Source organism: Podarcis pityusensis (genome assembly GCF_964106645.2).
Source record: "Podarcis pityusensis genome assembly, chromosome: 17".
Taxonomy (NCBI): Eukaryota; Metazoa; Chordata; class Lepidosauria; order Squamata; family Lacertidae; genus Podarcis; species Podarcis pityusensis.
In genome coordinates this window covers 21,474,340-21,496,768 of record NC_138042.1, presented here as the reverse complement: position 1 = coordinate 21,496,768, position 22,429 = coordinate 21,474,340, and the positions used below count along the sequence as shown (strand labels likewise).

Sequence of the window (22,429 nt, the reverse complement as noted above, 5' to 3'; positions counted from 1 at the left end):
AACCTTACAATGCAAGCGCAGTTGGTGTAGAATGAAACAGTCAGGATTGATTTGGAAATCAGCTATGCCTCTTCTCCAGTAAACAGTTTTATTTGTACCCAGCTTCTTCTAGAATATGATCAATATCAAAAGTTTAGATAAATAGGAGAACCATTTAACAGAGTCGCACGACCATGAAGCAGTGGCTGTTGCAATTACTAGCTGGCAGCAGACTGTGTATGGTGGAAAAATTGTGGGGTAGCTTCTCCACTGACTATCTTAAAGTAATGTGTGATACCTAGATAGGTTCCATATGAAGGCCTCTATGCACAGATGTCTCATTTCCATAATTGCATGAGCTGGACAGTTGAGGGGCTTTGTGTGTGTGTGTGTGTGTGTGTGTGTGTGTGTGTGCATGGTGAAGGGGCACATCAACACCATTCCTCGACCATGAAAAGTCTGCTGACACTTAGTTAATTATCTCTAAATTGGAGCAATGTGTTCCATTGACTAAGGAATGCTGATTTTGGAAGCTGCATACACACAATCTTAGCCACAGTCCACATCAATCCTGTAGATTCTTGACAAATGCTAGCAGAGATTACAGATGGCTTGAAGGAATGGCTACAGGTGTGATGGTATTGGCGGCGAGCGCGAGGCTCATGTGGCAGTTAGGCATTGGTTTAGCGCAGCATGGGGAGGGAAGGTGTGGCCATCACCTGCCCCTCCGTTTTATAGTGTATTCTGTCAAAGGAATCCAGGGGTCTGGATCTCGTCCGAAGCCCAGGGAGGGGCTAGGGCCATGCCAGGACCCCCGGGAACTCCAGGGGTAAGCACCAGTCAATAGCCATTGATGGAGCTCTCCTGTCGGAAGTTTACCCTGTTAGGCTTTCTGTAGGGTGGGCAGGAGCCAGTTATAATCTTTGATACCAATGCCTAAGCCAATACCAGTCACACTTGTGTATTCAATAAAGTTGTGGCCTAAATTTGCCCATTAACCTTTAAACTAATTTCTGCGTCCATTGTGTCTTTATTTCCTTGGGGGCGGGTTTCGGGGCTTGATGCGCAAATCTTACTTAATTGTTGAGTTTTATTCTTAAACCATCATCAATCTAAGTAAAATACTGGGGGTGGAGTCATTGGCAATGTGAACATACCCTAACAGTTGCTGTATATTTGCAAATGAGCGTGCACACGCAGATGAAAGTTTAATAACTAGGAGCGCCGTGGTGCAACTCTTTTCTTTTCTTGTGAACATGCTGTTCTTGCTGAGATTTTACTACAAGGCCACAGGGTGGTTAACAAAAATGGCAAATAAAATATAAATGTATCATCTTCTGTATCTTCAGGTTCAGCACGTTTGCATATTAACCTTATAGATATGATTGGCCAGCTCATCTTCTTAACCTCTATAAAGAACAACAAGTGGCTAACTTGTAAATTGTGTGATGCAAATTCCTTGACTTCTGAGGAAGACCCCTTGGGGGTCAAAATCTTTGGTCTCCAGCATCATTTTGGATAGATAAGATTCGTACTGTTGCCTTTTAATAATTTTATTCTAGTATTCATGGTGCATTTGTCTTTTCTGTGGGATTAAAAACTTATTTTATTATTGTACACATTTTAACAGCACTTTATATGCATTTTTTGCTCTCACCTAATTTTGCATCTAACCTCATACAGTGGAACCTCAGTTGTCGAATGTAATGCATTCAGGAAGACAATTCGACTTCCAAAGTGTTTGACAACTGAGGCACAATTGCTGGTTAGCAAATTCCTTTTCAAAAATGGAGAAACACGCCTCGGAAGCCATTCGACTTCCGAGGGGTGTTCGAAAATGGAAGCACTCACTTCCGGGTTGTCAGGATTTGGGTTCCTAATTGTTTGGCTTCTGAAGCGTTCGACGACTGAGGTTCCACTGTATTATTTTCTGTCACAAATAGCTTTTTGTTTTTGTGTCTCGAGGGAGACGCATCACCTCATAGACAGACGATTCTGTAGGTTTTGTTGGCTCTTGATTCCTTGTCAGAGCTAACCTAATAATATAATAAATAACTAATAAATTAATTATATTTCACACACACACACATTTTCTCATTTCCAATGATGAATTAATTTAATTTCCAAAAGATCAGGAAATCTGCAAAATTTGGTGCTACTTTGGCTTATTTTAGTGTGTGGAATTTATTTTGCTACTATTGCTTCACAAAGTATTTGTATCAAATCATTTTATGCTGCCAATTGCTTTTGAGAAATAACCACTCTAACTCTCCATCTTTAAATCTAATATGGCTATATTGCCATCAGGAAACTTTATAATAAAAGTGCAGTCAGGCTAAAACTAGTTGAAGCTAGATTACTGTCCTGACTCCATTCTGTGAATTCACAGTCTCAGTCACTCATGCTTCCATTTGATTAGGCAACAAGTAGAACAGGTAACTTAGAAACCATAAAGCTGAAAATAAAAAGGTCAAGTGAGAAAAAATAATTCACTGTGGAGGAATATGACATTAACATAATGCCTTGTGGTGCTGGAAACTAAGGTTTGTCTATAGGAAGTGGTGGGTGGAACCCACTTTCTGATTTAGCAAGCAATTTTTAAGAGCCATATCATGCAGAAGGATGAAGAGTAATTAATATATGTTATTGCAGTAGCCTTTGGGGAAGCTACCACTCCAAAATTCCCCTTTCTTTTGCACCTTGGTGTACTGCTACCCAGCATGTTAGAGCCACGGAGAGGGAATTAAGGAGAAAACCTTAGTCCTGTCTTCCTTCCTTTGTACCAAGTGAAGAGGAAGTAAATAGGAAGTAACAGGAGGAGGAATGTGTTTTGTGGGTGGGGCATTGGCCAGGAGGCATTTCAGGAAAAGAGATGGCTGTCACGAATGGTGGCGTGGTTTTACAACCTCAGATTTCCTGGGGAACATGAGTTCTGGCTTTCTGGAGTAAAACCTGGGAAATTTCTGAGTGAATGTAACAAGAACTATGAGCTCATATGTCTTGTGTCCCACCATGTGCTGGAGAGGTGGACATGTGAATGTGATACCACATCTTCTGTCTTTTCATCAAAGCAGGGCTGCTACCTCTTTCCCCCTTTGTGTGCCATCTCTTGTAAATACACAGAAACAGAATGACTTATCACCTTTGAATTTTCTGGTTCTAGATAGTAAGCTAAAGCCACTTCCGCCTTAAGGAAGAGGTGGGGTTGTGGGCTCTCACGACCCCTCCACGTGCGCGGGGTGTGTGGTCAGCCACACACGATTGGGGGGATTCCCGGCCGCGTCACTGCCCAGGTGATCAATCCAATTGTTTTGGGGGTGTGGCCTGCTTGATTTAAGCAGGATGCGACAGGGAGCTCTCCCCTTTTCACGCTTCCAGCTGCTCCGGTTTTCCCACCCTTCCGCCCTTTAGGTTTTTCATCTCTTGACCTTGCTATGGACTTCGGTTGGTCGCCGTTGAGGGGCCTGATGGGACTTTTTCTACTTGGCAAATTGGTACCAGCCACTTGGTTTTCGCGTACCTCATAGCAAATCATCACAACTTGGTAAGGTTAGGCGTTTAGGCATTGGGATATTTATGGAGAAGAGATGAGGGGAAGTAGCGCCATCACCTGCCCAAAACATTGAAGGGTATTCTGTTAAAGGAGTCCAAGGGCATGGCCCTGTCCAAAGCCCGGTGAGGCTATGGCCTAAGGCACGACCCCTATCGGTAACCCCCGGGGGAGCTCCTAGTTGATGTGCATCAGCAGGACTCCCCCTACTGGTGGTTAACACTTCCCGGACTCCCTGCAGACGGGCAGGAGTCAAATATAGTTGGTTAGGTCCAATGCCTAAGCCAATACCACTCACAATCTGTAACCAATAAAGTTGTGGCCTTTTTAAACCTATTAACCTAAAATACTGGTGTCAAGTGTCTATATTCAACCTCGGGGAGTGGGGGGGGGGGGACCTTGCCATGCAAAGAGATGAGTGAAGTGGACATTCCTTTTCTGTAGTCTGCAGGATGTCTGTAGTCTGACATTTTCCATTTTCTTTTTGCCTCTGCTGCAGAGACACTCTAGTGTAGTGTCCCATGCTGGTAACAGAGAACAATTTTAATTGGGAGAGCACTCTAGCAGTCAATTTGTTGATGGAATTAATTAGTTAACACTGCAAACACGGAGAACCGTGGGATTTCTCTATTGTTCTGCATAATTTAAAGGTACATTGATATGCCTCTAGTATGTATTTCCTTAGTCACAGAAAGCAGAAAATAATGTGGCCACAATCTTACACACTTTGTTAATGATATTTTCTAACTTTGCACACTACTACCTGAACTATGCCTCTGGTTAATTAGGAAGTAACTGATTGATGGCTATGGTAAGCATTTTATGTAGACAAGATGTAACTAGAAAATTTGAACTGGGAATATTTTTTTTTAAACAAACTGATAGTGCTGGTTTACTAAAGAAACCTGTTGAATACAGACTTCAGGCAGTTGTAGACATTCTAGGAGTGTATTAGTTATCATGTCTATTTTATTTTATTTTCAGCCTTTGAAATGTATCAGTGAAGAAACAATTCAAAATCCTATATTCTTCTTGTAGTAGAAAATAATTCCTTGCCCAACTAATGTGTTCTATCATTTTCTGTCCTGATTGCCTTTCTATTCCTTTCGCCCGGTGGTGTTCCTGAATTAGGGGTGGGCCAAGTCATTTGTGACCACTGGACTGTACAAATTTTCTCTGCCTCTATGACAGGGGCTCGGCAGTTATTGATGTTCCTCCCTGGTCAGCAGTTGAGCATGAAATCTGTTTACAAAACAGCCCCAGAAGTAGATGTGGAATTGCATGCATGAGCTCAACATATTATTGATGCTGCTTCTTAGCTACCTTGAACTGCTTCATCCATACAATACAAATACTGTTCAAATACAGCCAAAGTTCCTTAATATAATGTAAGAGTTGCTAACTGAGCAATCCCCAACTCTGACACTTCTGTTTTAGCGGTGCCATTTGTAGATGGCAGGAGACTTCCCCTCCTGCTGCCTATGTTCTGGACATTTTATTAATTCTCAAAAGTACACATATTTCTGGCTAAGACATCCTTAACACTAAGCAACTATTGTAATGAACAATTAAACAGGGCCATGTAGTAGGTTTCCATGAGACCGCACAAATCCTTTCATTATTTTGCTAAGGGAGATTGTTTGACACAAGTTCATAACTTTGCTATACAGTCGTACATTGGAAGTCGAACATAATCCGTTCCAGAAGTCTGTTCGACTTCCAAAACGTTTGGAAACCGAAGCTGCGGACGCTGTGTCAGATGTTCGGCTTCCAAAAATAGTTCACAAACTGGAACCCTCACTTCTGGGTTTGCAGCGTTCGGGAGTCAAAATGTTTGAGAACTGAGCTGTTCGAAAACCAAGGTATGACTGTATTTGTTATGAGAGACACAAAGAGTACGTCTTCTTAAGATACACTACATTTTGTAGTTTCACCTTAAATAGTCAGCAATGCATATTTTAAGCTTTGTTAAAAACATTGGTCTTTCTGTTTGAAATGGTTCCCTCTGTTGAGGACCCAATCACAGTGAACCCTGCTCCCAGGGAGCAAAGGCCTAGCCTACGATGAGTATAAAAACTGCACAGGACAATGTTCTGGGATTCTAAAATTTGCCACTACTGGAGAGCCAGTGTGGTGTGTTGGTTAAGAGTGATAGACTCGTAATCTGGTGAGCGAGGTTTGTGTCTCCGCTCCTCCACATGCAGCTGCTGGCTGACCTTGGGCTAGTCACACTTCATTGAAGTCTCTCAGCCCCACTCACCTCACAGAGTGTTTGTTGTGGGGGAGGAAGGGAAAGGAGAATGTTAGCTGCTTTGAGACTCCTGAAGGGGAGTGATAAAGTGGGATATCAAATCCAAACTCCTCCTCCTCCTCCTCCTCCTCCTTCATGGATTCCAGATGTAGGTAGACTTTGAGGCATTGGGTGTATATCACAAGAGACTAGGGCCCTGAGAGACCTGACATCTTTCCGCAGGGCCTGCAAGACAGAGCTGTTCCACCAGGCCTTTGGTCAGGGCGCAGCCTGACTCCCTCCTCTGGCAATCTGCACAGAATTTTGCTTAACGGTTGCCATCAATTTGATTTTAATTAATTTTTATAATGAAATGTTTTTAAAATGTTGGATTATTTTATTGTTGTTAGCCGCCCTGAGCCCGGCTTCGGCTGGGGAGGGCGGGATATAAATAACATTTATTATTATTATTATTATTATTATTATTATTATTATTATTATATTCTCAGGGGGGCACTGACACTGGAGCAGGGTTGAACCTGGAAGGTCTACTCTACCTCAAGACGAGGGTCTAGTATGGCTTGTATGTACAATGCAGTTTTTGACTGTCCCCATTGCCATGAGCTCCCTTTCACATTCGTTTATCTCCATTCAGTAAGTTAAAGAAAATATGCTCTATTTCTGGATGGAGTCAGAACATTTGCATTTGTACCGTTTATTTCCCAGATTCAGATTTCGAGGTTGGTTGCTTAGTTGACATGCTAGTATATACTCTTGACTGGGTGATACAATAGCAAGCAATACCTTTTTCTGAAACAGGAAATTTCATGTCTGATTTTAAGGTTTATATAGGAATCATAAACAAATTCTTAGTCAATTAATCCTATAGGTATTCTCAGAAATCCCATTGTAATCCTATCTCCACTTACCTGGCAGTAAGCTTCAGTGAGACTGACTTCTGGGTAGATAGGTATAAGGTTGTCCTGTTAGTGTCTTAACTTTGCAATGTGCATGTGGATGTTCAATAAAAAATGTTCATTGCAAGATTGAGCCCTAACTTTTTAAAGGCAGATGTTGGACAAATGCAAGCTTTGAATAACTGATAGGCAGATATATATTTCAGTTGGCTACTTCTTTTATAGAATAAAAATATTGATATGAGATCAGTATCACTATTAGAATATCATAATATACAGCTGTCTTTAAGCAGATGTCATACAAAAATCAGCCTTCTTTATGGGCCAGCTCTTACTTCCATACGTCACTACTGGGAAAACCATAGCTTTAACTATACAGACCTATGCTGTAGACCAGTACTCTGTTGAAGGTACAACATACTGTTTCAGCATTCTTTTAAAAAAATCTCTTGCTGTGTCTGTTTCAGTAGCCTTCATTCTCTTTCTTAATCCCCCCCGCCCTTGTATTGTGCAGATATTGTCATGGATTGGCCTGTGTGCATATATAGAATCCCTGCATTCCAAAATTTCTACATACTAGTGTTCTTAGCAAAGGGCATTCCCATGAATAAAATATTTATGGAGTATTGTGTTTTGCTATGCTTCATGAAAAGAGCATCAGTAATGGCAATATTGAAACATTTCACTGCCTTCGGAGCCTCAGTGCATGAAGTAAGATGCAAACAGTGCCCCCAACTCCTGCATAGTTATCTCTAGAAAGAGGAGTTTGCAATATAATTTTACTTTTTGTGCATGTTTCCTTCACAAATCCCAAATGACACTTCTTTCCTAAATTGTATACAATTCCCATTTCCTTAGTATTGAACTTAATCTTCTTGCTTTCTTATTTTTTTCTTTTTGAAATATGCCAGTCTGGATTAGCTTTTTGCTGTTGGACGTTTGGAGCTAAATGTGACTCAGTAGCATACACAATGGACACGAGGATGTTGCTCGGTATTGAAAAGGGTTCTTAGAGTTAGAGATTTAATTTAAAAGCAAGTGTAGTGGAAGAAGAATTCCTGCTACCCTATTCAGTACTATTTGGCACGATTGTTTGTCCATCAATGAGTGAGGTTGAGGGCCGAGGTTAAAGTATGTTGTAGGTCAGAACTAAAGCAGAGCTTTTGTGGAGCTGCTTGACAGCATTTGCCTATATCCTGCCTTGTTCCTGCCCAGTGTTACCAGTCCTGTCATCCGCATGGCTTCACTAACAGTATTTTAAAATGGCACTTTCCTATTCCAGATGCGTGTGTTTTCACAGCCTGAAATACTAAAAGCCTATTGCAGTCATACAAGAAGCTAAAGAGTTCTCCCCCCTCCCTAAAAGGGCAAGGGTCACAGGGGAACATATTAGTATGTTTTCTGGTTAGTTAACGTCATGGCACTCCGAAAGTGTGCAAAGGAAAGGATCAGGAAAGGGCTCCGGGTTGTGTGATGTGAACGATAATGAGAGCCACTGGGGGCACAGTGCCAAAGACTTTGCTATTGTTAATCACTTATGTCTGCATGGAGAGGTGAGCAGAGCAGGGTGTTTATGTCTACAAAATGCATCACCTTCTTTTCCGCGTGACATTTTGTGACACAGAGTCCCATTCACAATCTTTCTGAAAATATTGAGAGGCGCAAGAAGTGTTTTTGGAGCAACACATTGAAATCAGAAATCTTACGTAACACAAGAGGGTGCGGTGTGTGTGTGTGTGTATGCATCTCAAATGAGATTGCACTTTGTCCTTGACATGTAATTATACATTTTCAAGCATGAGTGTTCTGTATCCCCCTTTCTTTCCTGTTCCATGGGTTAACTCTGTCTTGTGTTCTGCCCTGTATTCCAGTTTAACTTGGATAATTTCTAATATTTGATGGAGCCCGAGAGGCATGGTTGTTTCACTCTCCTTGCGCCACCCTCCCCAGATCTGAGCCTTGTAAGGGCTCCTCATTTAAGCCAGTGTGGGATGTGGTAGCCTTGCGCCTCTCGATACCAGCCTCACCAGCAAAGGTGAGATTGGGATCAAAGAGTGTCTGGCCACCGCGTCCCTCAAATCACCCTCCCTGAGTGCTCGCAAAGCAGTACAGGACTGGTTTGGGGAGGGTGGAAGGAGCCATGCTCCCCAGAAACATGTACTGCTCAACACTACGCCTCTGACCCACAGGGTCTCTGAAGAGCCCATGGATTCTTCAAGTAGCAACTTGTAGGATTGGGAGACCACTCCTTCAAAATGTTTGCCTGATTGAAGGAACGGATGCTAAGCCTTTTATGAACAATAGGCCTTGCGCTAGATGGAACCAGTTGTATTTCACAGGCCCCAATTTCTCACAAAGAGTAGCCTTTTGAAATAGGGTGTCCTTTCTCGATGAGATGGCTCACCCAGAAAACACCGTTGGACTCTCATCCACAATACTGAAGATCTTTGTCATTGTTGTGGGAGTTTCGATGAGCAAGGAAGGGAGGACTTGCCCGCTGCTAATACATTGCACCATTGCCACCAAACTAACATAGTACAATGAAGAAAGGGCTTAGCTATTTTATCTACAGTGGCCCACTGGCGGTAGGACTGGTAGTGCCCATACATTTCCCACCAACTGCAATTCCCTCCATAACTAAGGATTTTTATACCTCCCAGAATAGCATTGTGCACCTTCACCAACCAAGGTGTGACTTCCTCTCTAAAGGTTTTGCAGAATTCCCTGCTAAAACCATCTGGTCCCGGGGTTCTTCAGTTCTGGAAAAAAATGTGTGTGCCTTGAAGAAAAACATGATACTTCTTTTGGGTCCTGTTCGGAGTGCTTCATGTGTCGATCAGATGTTTAATGGTTATTGTATTTGTATCCATTAAAAAACACAATAAAATTTGTTAGTTTTTAAAGAAAATACTTAAGGAAGTTGCCAAGCAGGCCTGGAAAGGGGTAGCCTCGGGAAATGGTCTATGGAATGGGAGTGACCTGGAGAGAGTTATGAGGGCCAGACAGGGAGGACTGGAGGGCAGAATCTGGCCCCTGGGGCTGAGGTTTGCTATCGCTTATGTGAGGCAAAACAAAGCAAATCAACCAAAGGAACTAAAAGCCGCAACAAGCCACATGTGCTGTGTTGTGAGCAGAATTTAGAATAATAAAAATATTTATTATTTGTTTATTTATTAAAACAAGATTTGTTAACAGACTCCAAAATCGGTGAACTAATTTGGCTTAAGAGAATTTCAGAAGCATCTCTTAAGTATATTGCAGGAAGAAAGGAAATGACCATCACCCTGAAGGCCCATAGTATTGTCTTAAGATTCCTATGTGTAATCATTTTTATTAGTTTTCAGTTACAGTAACCCAATAAATGCCTCATTGTCAATACCAAATTATAATACAACTAATAATGCCAATTGTTCATATGCCAAATTGTATTCTTTTGTTGATCCCCTACGTGCTAGAACTGATGATTTGATAATTTACTTTAACTCTGCATTCAAAAAACTTACAAATTCCAATTACTGGTACATACCAGCCAGAATAACATACCCTTATACTGCAGCTGCAATTTTAACGACTTCCATTCACATTAACACCTCAAATAATTTAAAGTCCTACCACAGGCAAAGCCTTCAGACTCTCTCTTTGTTCTTCTTGTGTGTGGCTATTTTTCTGTCCATGATGTTTCTTCCTGTCCTTGTACTGTATTATGTCCATCTTTTGTCAGTTGTTGCTGTTCTCCATCATACCTTGGGCGGAGCAAGTAATCCATTGCATTGTCTTAAGATTCCAAAGGGGTATGTAATTTGCTTGACTGACCACCAGGATTGTCAGCCATGATGAAGAATGTGCTTTCTGACCAGTGCCAGATTTACATATAAGCTAAGCAAGCTATAGCTTAGGGCCCCACACTCTTGGGGGCCTCAAAAAAATAAAGAGAAAAAATACCTGGATGTATATTTCCAAAATATAAGATAAAAAAACAAATAAAATTAAACCTACATACAGCAACAGGGTTTTGGGTGGTGTAGGCTCCTATGATGTAAGTAATGGGGCCTGCCTGATAGCCTGCTCCCTAAAATATCACTGGTTTGCTCATTTCTATATATAGGGTGCCTACTTTCTGCATGTGCAAATGGCTTTAGATACCTATTAGGTCCATGAATTACCATATAGCATATATTCAACAACAAAAACCAGTGACAATTAGTTGTTAACAAAGGACAGCTGGACATATAAAGGGCCCCATTACCTTCAGTAGCTCAGGGCCTCATCAAACTTAAATCGGGCCCTGTTTCTGACCCAATCAAACAACACATAAGCAAATATGTCTTACGTGAGCTAGGAAGGGGTATGTATCCTTCCTCATTTTATCCTCCCAGAAAAACCTGATAGGAACTTCAAAAAAAGAGAAGAAAAAAGGATGTGACCATAACTCCTGAAAAGGGAGGGGCGAAATGGTCTCACTAATTGGCATTTCAAAATATGAGAAGGCAAGGTTATCTCTAGAAAATCTTTAAGACCAAGATAAATAAATAAATAGTTGGAAAGCAAGAGAGTGAAAACTGCCAGATGGCTGCATTGAATACACCCCTTTTTAAAAGTTGTATTATGGTCTGTTCAGTTGCTACCAAAAGCTTCATTGCACATTTGAACCGCAGGAGAAAAATCTCCCCCCCTCCCCCAGCGCTACATTAAAGTAATAACTTAGTTGAAAAGGTCTTTGATGCAGCTCACAATTTTCTTCTTCATTACTCCCCTGAACCATTTATTTGCTCATTAATTTATATGTGCCTTCTCTAAAGGCACGGTTAGAAAACTTCTGCGCTGCCAATGTTCAGATCCACCTCACCCTCCCGCCCACCCTCCACAAGGCCATCAGTATCTGGAAATAGTTCGATCCTTTGTCATTACTCCTTCAGATGGGTAGATGCAAAAGCCAAAATCATCTCGTCTTTGAAAATGCATTTGATACACTTTCCCATCTTCTGTGATAGTATGGAAGTCATTATTGCAGCAGTTGGCTCTGACACGCTTGCACAGACACAAATTGAGTCCGACAGGACTGATGTCTCATGGACTTTGCTGTCATTTGAAATGCTGGCACAAAGATGGTAGCGGTGAAAGCAGAGAGCTGGTGCTTTCAGCATGTTGAGGGTTTCTTGGGGTTTTCTGTTTCGTCTTAGGTTTGTGTTTTGTGATAGCAGCAATCAAATCAAGAGTTGGTTTTCCATGAGCTTTATTAAAGCTGAGTTCTAGTGTCTGCTTCTCTTTTTCTTATCTCAAGTAGATTTTTAATATTATTCTGTGATCTAAAACAGGCTCTTCATACCACCCACGGATCTGTATCAATCCTTTCCAGTAGAATAATAATTAGTATTATTTTCTCTCCCCTTTTTCATCTTAACCTTTCCTTCATGCAAGCAATTCTTGCATTATGATATAAATAGGGGTTTTTTTTCTATTGTGCTTGTTTCAGAACTGCCAAAGCATATATCTTACCTCTGCTTAGAAAACCACAATTAAATTGTAGAGTTATGTTAGTGGCGTAGATCTATTTTTGGATATCTCTAGAATTTCCTGTTGGAGGCGATGCGTTTTCTGTGTGTTATGTTTCTGACATAGCTTGGTTGGAGTGAATAAAGTAGAGTCAAATTGATTTCTTCTTAAAGGCAGATGTTCATGCTGTATTATTCATTAGTTCTTATACAGGATACAAAATTAAACCGACTGAACAGGAATATGTAATCTTTATTCATAATTTATCCATGAATTATATAATTCACATTTAGTGATAAATCAGAGAGGAAACAATAACAGTTCTGTGTGGACAGATTTTTCAAGATGCCACACCAGATAAGACTTGGTTGGATTAATCCACAAATACCAATATCCTAGCCTTGCATATAGCGCATTAGGAACAGAAGCAGATTTAGCTCTGTCATTCTTACCTGATGCAAGGAAATCAGCTTCCAATATGTTGTTTGTTAGCAGGCTTTTGTCCTGGAGGTTGAATCCTTCTAAACCCTTCTTTAGAGTATCTGTATGGCTTATTCCAGCTGAAGTATTAAAGTAGGACATCATTAGGAATGACAGCTCATTTTCGTGATGTGGTGCTAAGGAAAGGAGACTCTCTGCAGCACATAGGAACTGTTGATCACAACCTGGGTTACAAGGTGCCTTGGAAAAGAACATAGTGGCTGTTAAAATGTGCTGCTCTCGGGTTATTTTACCAGGCTAATCCCAGCCTTCAAGACTGGAATTCAATGCTTTTATCTTGCTCATTAAAAGTGTGCATTGTTTATGTATTTGGAAAGGAAGGAGCAAAAACATTCTAAATATTTCTCTCTCTCTCTCTCTTGTTCCTCTCAGGCTTTGAAAATTCTTCATCTGGAATTTCAGATTGGAGAGACTCGCAGTGGCTTCTAAGCCAGTGATCGAAGCCGCCAAAGTATGCTGGTGCCAAGCTGTCGGAGGATGCATGTAGCCAGGCCAGTAGTACTGCTCCTCTGCTTCCTGCTCTGTGCTGATGCTGAAAGTAAGCTCTCCCCCATCTACTTTTTTCACCCTTGCAAATAAAATATTGGCTGTAATGAAGAGTTCTGTTTATGGTCGGCACATTCTGGGGGCTTGTGAATAATCTTGCTTTTGACTCAGTCTTGAGACACTGTGGGATCCACCTTGGCTCTCAGCCAGTGTTTGAAAGGGATTATTTACTGAGTTCCCTACTATTTTTTCCTGCCGTTAATACCCCTTTTCTTGAGCATTGGAGGGTTCCTACTGCTCTCTGTTTGCCTGTGATCAGTCATTTCAAAGAGACAATGCGAGCAAAATTGTGTAGCCAAAACAAAACCTAACCTTGCTTGCCAGAAGGCAAACATCACTTAGTCTTACTAGGTATTTTTCCCCCCAGTTCCTTGGATATTTTCTTTTCAAGCTCTGAAAAGACAAACAATGCAATGTTGAGGCCAATTAAAATTCCAGGTCCTTTGTGTCTGTCACAGCAGCTGTTGTAATGTATTATGTCCAACAGCTGTCGTGGAGTACAGTATTTGAAGAAACCAAGCAGAACTGTCAACTTTGAGGCTGGGCTTTAGAGTGTGGAGACTTTGGTGTACTGCAGGCACCTAGGTTCTAAGTCCGGGACTCATATTGTGGTACTGTAGAGTTTTGGTCAATTAGCTTACCAATTAATGAGAAAATAATATCTTCTTCTTAATTAGGAAATCATTAGGTTTGCCTTGTTTACACGTGTTCTTTGTCCCAGCTGTCTTCTGGCTTTCCACATTGAACAAGGAGGGAAAACCCCTCTTGCATGAACTAGTTGAGGCAGGTTTGTCTGTATTCTGGTGACATCACTTGAACTTGCAGCATTTCCCACTGGTAACTTCTTTGAGATGATTTTGAGGGAATCTTTAATTTGGAGGGGCTTTGTAAGTACCCAGGGGAATCACTTTAAGAAGTAAACAACCTGAGTGCTACAATGTAGGTATCGTTAGCAAGCATTGATACTACTTACTTGTCTCTTGGGTTCAGCATGGATAATTGTTATTTGAACATCTTCGTCAAGAAAGAAGTATGGTATATAGTGTGCTCTTACTGTCACACTTTGATTCAAGTTTTTTTTTTTTTTTAAACATATTTATTAAAATTTCCAATAATAACAGAATAAAGAAGATAGAAAAGATAAAGAAAAAAAAAGAAAGGAAAGAGACCAATTTTAAACCCTTATTTTCATAACCTTCTTTCTGGGACTCCCTCCTTCCCCTCCCGACTGTATTCCCCTTTCCCTACGTTGGTTCCACAAGTTCTCATTCCCAATTTAACCTAATATGTTATGCCTAATAGCCAATTTAAATTACAATCTTAACATCACTCCTCACCTTTAACAAAATAGAACAAAATTTTTTTTCCCCAAAATCTACCCCGTTTCCTTCCACGAATTCCCCCTTTTCTTTTTTTTTCCAAAACTTGTTAAATCAAAATACCAAAGTTATATATAAAAAAAAAATTAAAAGATAGAAAATAGAAGAAGGTTCCAGAAGTTGATTACATAGCCTTTGGATTCTGGAATTCCCCCTCCCTTCCCCGGTTTAGATTCCCTATGTCCATCAGTCTGTATGTTGTCGGCCTGGAGGTCTCAAGTCCACAGCCAAGCTTTCTCAATTCATCTTGCCGGTTTTCTTTAAATTTACTTGTTTTGATAATGTTTAATTTCAAAAGTCCAGTCTAATCGAGGCCTTTAATTTCCCTTGATCATTGTTACTCCTCCCATTGTTCTTGCCGTGGCGTAGTTGGTCCTTTACTCTTTTGTTTCTTACTTTCTCAGGTTTCTGTCTTGTTCAGCTGCAAAACCATTCTTATTCTGAAATCTAGTATCTCTACAGAGGTTTGTTATTCAGGAGCTTACTTAAATAGAAAGATTCTATTGTGTTGTCACCTCTGTAGACAAAACAAATATTTCAGTTTTGCTACTTTCCCAGGAGCTAAGACCAGTAGTACACATCCCAGAGTAGTTTTCCATATACGCCGCTTGTAATGCCCCAAAGCCCCTCTAGAGGGATTGCAATAACTTTGTGTCCTCTCATCCAAAAGTCAAATTGTTGTTTCTTTTTCCACCCGACATTTTGTATCCATATTTATATCCAATTGTATCAAAATTAACCAGCAAAATACTTGTAGCAAAGTCCTCTTTATATTCTCAAGATTTGACAGCTACTTTGACAGCTGTCAAACTCTCCATCTCTCTCCGCCAGGTTCTCTGAATCGCCCCGGTTCCCGGGGGGGGGGTTGCCTTTTCCCTCTCACCCTCGACTCTCCTCCAGCACAATTCTTGTAATGATTCCATCGTGGAATTTGGTATTTTTAATCAGCAATAAACTTCTGAATTGATCTTGGTTTCTCAGTCCTTGTTTTAGCATGTTTACAATCAGGGAGGGGACTGACTTCCTTTTTAGATCCCCCCCGCTCGTGCCGAATCCGAAAAAAAAAAATTCCTTTTTTTTTTTTCCTCCTTTTGTACCCGGTTACCCAATTACTCACGGGTTTTTGTTAAATGTCCGAATTTCAAATGGAAGAAGCCAGCGCTCTCCGACGAATGGCATGCGGCTGCACTCGGCAGGGGAAGCGATAGACTCAAAGTACCACGCCACTCCCAGGCACCCGATCCGTAGCCTTTAAAAAGGCTCCTTCACGAGTCGGGAGGGCGCTGATGGTACCAGCCGAGTCCCCATGTCCACGGGCCCCGTGCCCGTGGTTTTTAAGGGTCCCCGCGTCGCCGGCGCGGTAGGACCCAGCCCCTGCCGAGCCGGCTCCCTCCGGAGCTCGGAGGGAGTCCGCCATTCGGCGATGGCGCCAACCCGGAAGTAAAACTTTGATTCAAGTTAATTTATCAATGAGTGTACTAAGCTGCAGATTCTGGTAGCTGTTCCTCGTGGTTTTCCGTTTTCAATCATGTTAGGTTTAGAGTGAATGAAATTTAGAAAGCAAACACTGAAAACACACATTTGTAAATTAATGACAGTGGTGAATGTTGGACCTCTTCCAGATAGTTAAATGACCAGCTGGGATGTTTGTGCATAAGGTGAAGCCAAGGACATTTTAACACTTCAGCCAATAAATAATGAACTGGGATATAGCCCAATCTTTTTTCAATTAGGCATTTTAAGAGAGTCACTTTTTTAAAAATGTGGAAATTGTTCTTAAAGGACAATAAATTAAAAATATATGTCCTGAAGTTTTGCCAATTGTAAAATGATCATGAAGATAGAACTGGAGAAAAAATTGTCAAAAGTGAGATAAAACTTTGCAAAGATCACAGGTTTTTTAAAAAAGTGAAACAAAGTTTAAACCTTCTCAGTAGCTCTTGGAAATGAACAAAAGAACAACTGTTTCAACAGTTTGTTTCTTTTTCCTTTGTTAAGCATTTGAACACAGAAAAAAATATTTTCCTGACAATCGCTAGCAGATTTACTTTTTAAACAGGCAATTTTGTAATAAAGTGCTTTCATTTCCTTGCTTTGCAAATCGTTGTTTTCAGCATTCTGTTCCTTATTGCTCAAAACAAAATAAAATTTGGCAATCAGCTATTAAGCACTGTGGGTTTTGACAAGAGGCTTTTGTTTCTCTTAACACATTTGCTTCTTTGGAGTAGTTCGTGAAACTGCCGACTTAATGATAATAAGTAGGTCTGGTTGGTTAGTTTCCAATTAAGTATTTCCCACTGGAAAATGTTTCTCTGAAATTTCTTGCTGGCTGAAATATCATTAAATGCTCTGTGGGGAAAGGTATCATCCTCCCATGCTAATGTTACATTTTATAGACCCTGAGTATCCAAAGTGCATTATGGGAGTTGAATTTTGCAGAATCACTCCCATTGCCTCCAGTCATCTGCGTACTTGTCTCATACAGACATAAACATACAGTGGTACCTCGGGTTAAGTACTTAATTCGTTCCGGAGGTTGGTTCTTAACCTGAAACTGTCCTTAAGCACCACTTTAGCTAATGGGGCCTAATGAAGTACCACTGTATACATATACAGGTGATGTGTTCTACACAAGGCAGAAACCCTTGCTGGTTTAAGATTGGGGTATCTCCTGTTCAAGTCTGCCCAACGGCTGAGACAACATTCATAGGCCCGCTGGTTGTCTCCTTTTGCCTTCCTTGACTGGGATCAGGGAGAATGCTTTATTTGTGACTCTGCCTATGCTTTGAAACCCCCTTCTGAAGGAGGCAGTCTCACCTTTCACTTCTTTAGGAGCCTTCTGAAAGATAGTATACACTTTCCTTAAAAAAGGGGGGGGAAGCTTTTTGTTTCTGGATGGTTGTTTTTAAAATATTTTTAATCTGTTGGTGCATTATGATTTAGTGTTAAGTGCTGGTAACTTAGGTGTTAGGTCAGATGTTAAATTGTGGTATTATTATTTTTTATGAAGAAAGGTGGAGTCGAAATGTGTTTTAAGTGCATAGTATACATTAGTTACTCCTGCCAACCTAGCAGTTCAAAAGCACGAAGTGCAAGTAGATAAATAGGTACCGCTCCAGAGGGAAGGTAAACGGTGTTTCCGTGCACTTCTCTGGTTTGCCAGAAGCAGCTTAGTCATGCTGGCCACATGACCAAGAAGCTGTACGCCGGCTTCCTAGGCCAATAAAGTGAGTTGAGCACTGCAACCCCAGAGTCGTCCGCGATTGGACCTAATGGTCAGGGGTCCCTTTACCTTTGTACATTAGTTATATATGTCCCTTTGTGTTTGTGTGTGTAATACTGAGCCTCTTGGGCGTGCTGATCAGAAGGTTGACGGTTTGAATCCCCGCGACGGGGTGGGCTCCTGTTGCTCTGTTCCACCTCCTGCCAACGTAGGAGTTCGAAAGCACAGCAGTTCAAGTAGATAAATAGGTACCACTGCGGCGGGAGGGTAAACGGTGTTTCCACGCACTCTGTTTTCCATCACGGTGTTCCGTTGCGCCAGAAGAGGTGTAGTCCTGCTGGCCACATGACCCAGAAAGCTGTCTGTGGACAAATGCCGACTCCCTCGGCCTGAAAGCGAGATGAGCGCCGCAACCCCATAGTCGCCTTTGACTGGACTTAACTGTCCAGGGGTCCTTTAACACACACACACACACACACACACACGGGCTGCTGCTTCTGCTCCTGTTGCTCACAAACCTGCCTACCCGCCAATCCCTTCCCTTTATGCTTTGCCCCAAACTCCCTCCTTCTTCACTTGCAGCTCACCCCTCAAAACCCTCTGCACTTCACAGTTCACCAACTACCCCCCTCCCTAGTCCCACTCAATGCTGTCACTGCTAGGGAAAGCAGAATGAAGGGCAGATCTTTTCCCACCCACTCCCCTGATGCTGTGATAAGCAACTCTCTATTCTGAAAGGCAGGCTTCCTTCACCTGGAATGCCATCAATGCTTTGTGTGTCCCCCTCCACTGACATCACTTTGGGGGGATGCAAAGGGGAGAAAGACTTCTCCCTCCCCTGATTCAGTGCAGGGAAGGAAGTCTGCGGTTTTTTAAATGCAGGCTTCTTTCTTCTCACAGTGGTGACAGCAGGGGATTGTGAGAAGGCCAGCCTGGGCCACCCACTTTCTCTGTGCTCCTCACTTCCTTCCCTGCTCTTCCTTTTGAATACGGTCTACAAAACATGATCGCATTCCAGCCAGAGTTAAGTACCTTTGTGTCCCATTAATGTAAAGATGGGGCAAATTTAATTAGCTTCTTGAAAGACAAGGTACATATCCCATGGAGTGTAACCCTTGAACCTCCTGCTCTTTGCATTGCAAATGGAAGCAGCGGAAGCGATCAGGAAAAGGGCATTTAAACCTTTCCAACCCACCATTTTATGCTGTTTCTCCACCCCAGAGTTTCAGGGCCATGTTTACTTATGCAAACACATAGAAACCTGACATGTGTAAAAGCAGTTGTGGAAGAGGAGTTGTAGCAAAAAAAGTTTTTTTTTATTTTTATTACAAGACATTTCACATAAAGCAACATGAACAAACAGAAAACAATACCTTAGTGACAACTAAACAATAACTAACAACACTTCTACTAACATCACAAACATTTTGGACTTCCGATTCACCTCATTGTGCTTTCTACATATTCTTAAGATATATCTGTTACATATCGATTTTTTGATTATTTTTTTTTACATTTATAGTTTCACTTAATAATCAGGATTCAATCTAAACCTGTCAGGAGATTTACATTTTCACAGTATTGCTTTAGATACTCTTTAAATATTATCCATTCTTTACACACTTTCTGATTCGAGCTTCCTCTTATCCCCCCAGTCATTTTTGCAAGTTCCAAGTATTCTTCCCCTGCCAGTCAAGCTTCACATTTTAAACCTTCCATTCTTTCCTTCTACTGACCGTAGTGCTTACTATTCCTGATTGCTAAAGTTATTTAAGAAAATGGTAGCTTAGCTATACCAAAATGTTACATAAAAGCAAAAGGGTAGCATGGCTGCAAAGCAGTATTTATGTACCAGTATTTATTTATTGGGGGAACTGAATCCCTGCATTTCCCTATTGAGCATTTGTAAGTTTAATAAATGCTGCTAAAACTGTAGCTAGCAACAGTGCTTCCTTGCTGCGCTGATGTAGTCAAGGAGTCTGGTCTATAGTGACGACTGAATGGCTTACAATATTTCTGAGAAATGACCCTAGTTCTATTTTTTTACATTTTGTTGCACTTAAGAACTTCAGAAGAGAGAGCAGAGTGTGTTGTGACTGATTACAAAGGCATCTCAGTTTGAAACACATGAGACCTGTTGCTCTGTGTGTTGTAGTGGCAAATTCATTTTGGGGAATGAATGAGGTTTTCCAGCAGAGCGTTTTGAGGATTGCCACTGAAGGACGATTAGATAATAGCACAATGAGTATAGATTGCCATTTCCCTTTTGCTTGTAATTAAACATTCCCCTGGGTTCTCTTCTTTCAGTGCAAAACAATAATCTGGTGAGAGGGCAATATAGTACGATACTAGATTTTTGCTGTTAAATGGAAACGTACAAAGGTGGCTCTGCAGATTCACATATTCCAGTATTATCTTTCATTAGTTTAAATAAAATCAAAAAGATATTCAAACTCACAAGACTCCCTAAGACAACTCATCATTGTTCCTGGTTCTTCCTATTTTTTTTGGATGGAACAGTTGTCATTGTTGAAGCTTTTTCAAAGGTTAAGCCATTTTATGAACTTTTGGTCAGTTGGCTTTCGACCAAAGGTGACAGTTGTGTTTATAATGAGAAGTGTTGTCTGCACAAGCTCTCCTTTCCTCTTCTGTTTCAATACAAAAACCTGATAAGTGATAAAGATGGATTTCCTTGTACATTCCTAAATAGCTCTATCACCGCAAGGGGGATATAGGATTGTAACAGATATACAGTCAATTCCTGTCTTAATTTCTGTGGAAGTTTCGCCTATGAAAAAAGTTCATAAAGCTAATAAGTTTCTTCATTCTAATAATATTATTAGAGGAGTTCTAATCCCTTTGTTCCCACAGAGAATTAATTGTCAGGCTTTTTTTGTTTTTAACTCTGGAATGGAGTTTCTGTGCCATCTGTTCATAATTCACCACTGGCTCATTTCATACATTTGGTAATCCTCATGCTATCACATTCAGGATTGTGTGTGCTTCTTGAAGCTACTGTTGTAATGGAAATGAAGAAGTCTGCGGTATGTCCTGAAGATGTCTGATTTGGCCACATGCCTTGGGATTCCTCTGACATGCTCTATGTGGGGCTGCAGCAGAAAAGTTCTCAGAAATGTCAACTGGCCCAGGGAACTGCAGCCAGACTGCTGACTGGAGCTTATAGGGAACAGCTCCACTCACTACTGGTCTGTTTCCAGGCACACTTCAAAGTGCTGGTTATGACCTCTAGTGCCTTTTACAGCTTAAAGGTAAAGGTAAAGGGACCCCTGACCATTAGGTCCAGTCGTGGCTGACTGGGGTTGCGGTGCTCATCTCACTTTATTGGCCGAGGGAGCCGGCGTACAGCTTCCGGGTCATGTGGCCAGCATGACTAAGCCGCTTCTGGCGAACCAGAGCAGTGCATGGAAATGCTGTTTACCTTCCCGCCTATTTATCTACTTGCACTTTGACGTGCTTTCGAACAGCTAGGTTGGCAGGAGCAGGGACCGAACCACGGGAGCTCACCCCATCGCAGGGATTTGAACCACCGACCTTCTGATCGGCAAGTCCTAGGCTCTGTGGTTTAACCAACAGTGCCACCCGCATCCCTTTTTACAGCTTAGGCCCAGGATATTTGAAAGGGAGTTTTGAATTCTATGAGCAGCCACAAAGAAGGCCCTCTCCAATGTCCCCACCAAACACACTGGTGAGGGTGATGGGGCTGAAAGAAGGGCTACTCCAAAAGATCCCAAAGCCTGGGCTTGTTTGTATGGGAGAATATGGTCCTTCTAGAGATGCTAGACACTTTTAAAAGGTATAGGATGTCAAACAGATCAACCAAAGGCCTGGTTAAAAAGGAACATATTGCCTGGCACCTAAAGGCGTGTAATGAAGGTGCCAAGCAAACTTCCCTGGGGGGAGCATTCCACAGACTGGGAGCCACTGCAGAGAAGGCCCCGTTCTATAGCATTTCATTCACTCAATTGCTTCCTTGAAGAAGCAGAAATGAGTCTTGTCCTCTCTAGTCCATTCTTATTCATACTAATCTTAAGAGTTAATTGTAGTCTCGCTGCAAAACCCCACAGACAGAAGCACTTTTTACCAGAAGGTGTGTTCCCTTTGAAATCTAAACAAATAAAGTTTGATCGCTGCTGCACTTTGAAACACTGATTTTTCTTCTTCTGACTGCTGAGATAACAGGGCATGAAATGGGTGATTTAGTGATTTAGCTATCTAGGAATGCTCAAGTTTATATTGACTCTTGCTATAGACAGATATAATGATGAGCTATGGTTTATCATGTTAGGAAGGAGCCACGGTGATGCAGCTCTGGGAAATGTCCGTGCTTCCATGAACCAGTGGACCATAATTATTTTCATGGCTATAATCTTCTGATTTAGTGTTGGAGCATGGACACATTTAGCATATTTGTCCCGAAACAGGATCTATCTCTGGCCATGCACATAACTCATGCATTCTTTTTGGGTCCTGGATAATGCTTGACATGGTCATTTCTGGTAAAAGCTTTTAGTTCATTAGAATGGAAGGAAAGCTTGTGCTGTTGTGTACACATTTCTCCACTGACAAGCGTGAAAAAACTGGAATTGGATA

The 22,429-nt window shown here is 41.5% G+C and overlaps 1 protein-coding gene across 27 annotated transcripts in view; it reads left to right on the top strand.

The window, feature by feature from the left end:
* Window positions 1–22,429, top strand: part of PTPRD (protein tyrosine phosphatase receptor type D) — a 722,358-nt gene that overhangs the window by 399,886 nt on the left and 300,043 nt on the right. For all 27 annotated transcript variants that reach the window (XM_080987670.1, XM_080987673.1, XM_080987664.1 and 24 more), the window contains one exon: window positions 13,043–13,208. In XM_080987670.1, the coding sequence (XP_080843796.1) occupies window positions 13,124–13,208 (85 nt within the window). In that variant the 5' untranslated portion in view covers window positions 13,043–13,123. The remainder of the gene's footprint in view (window positions 1–13,042; window positions 13,209–22,429) is intronic.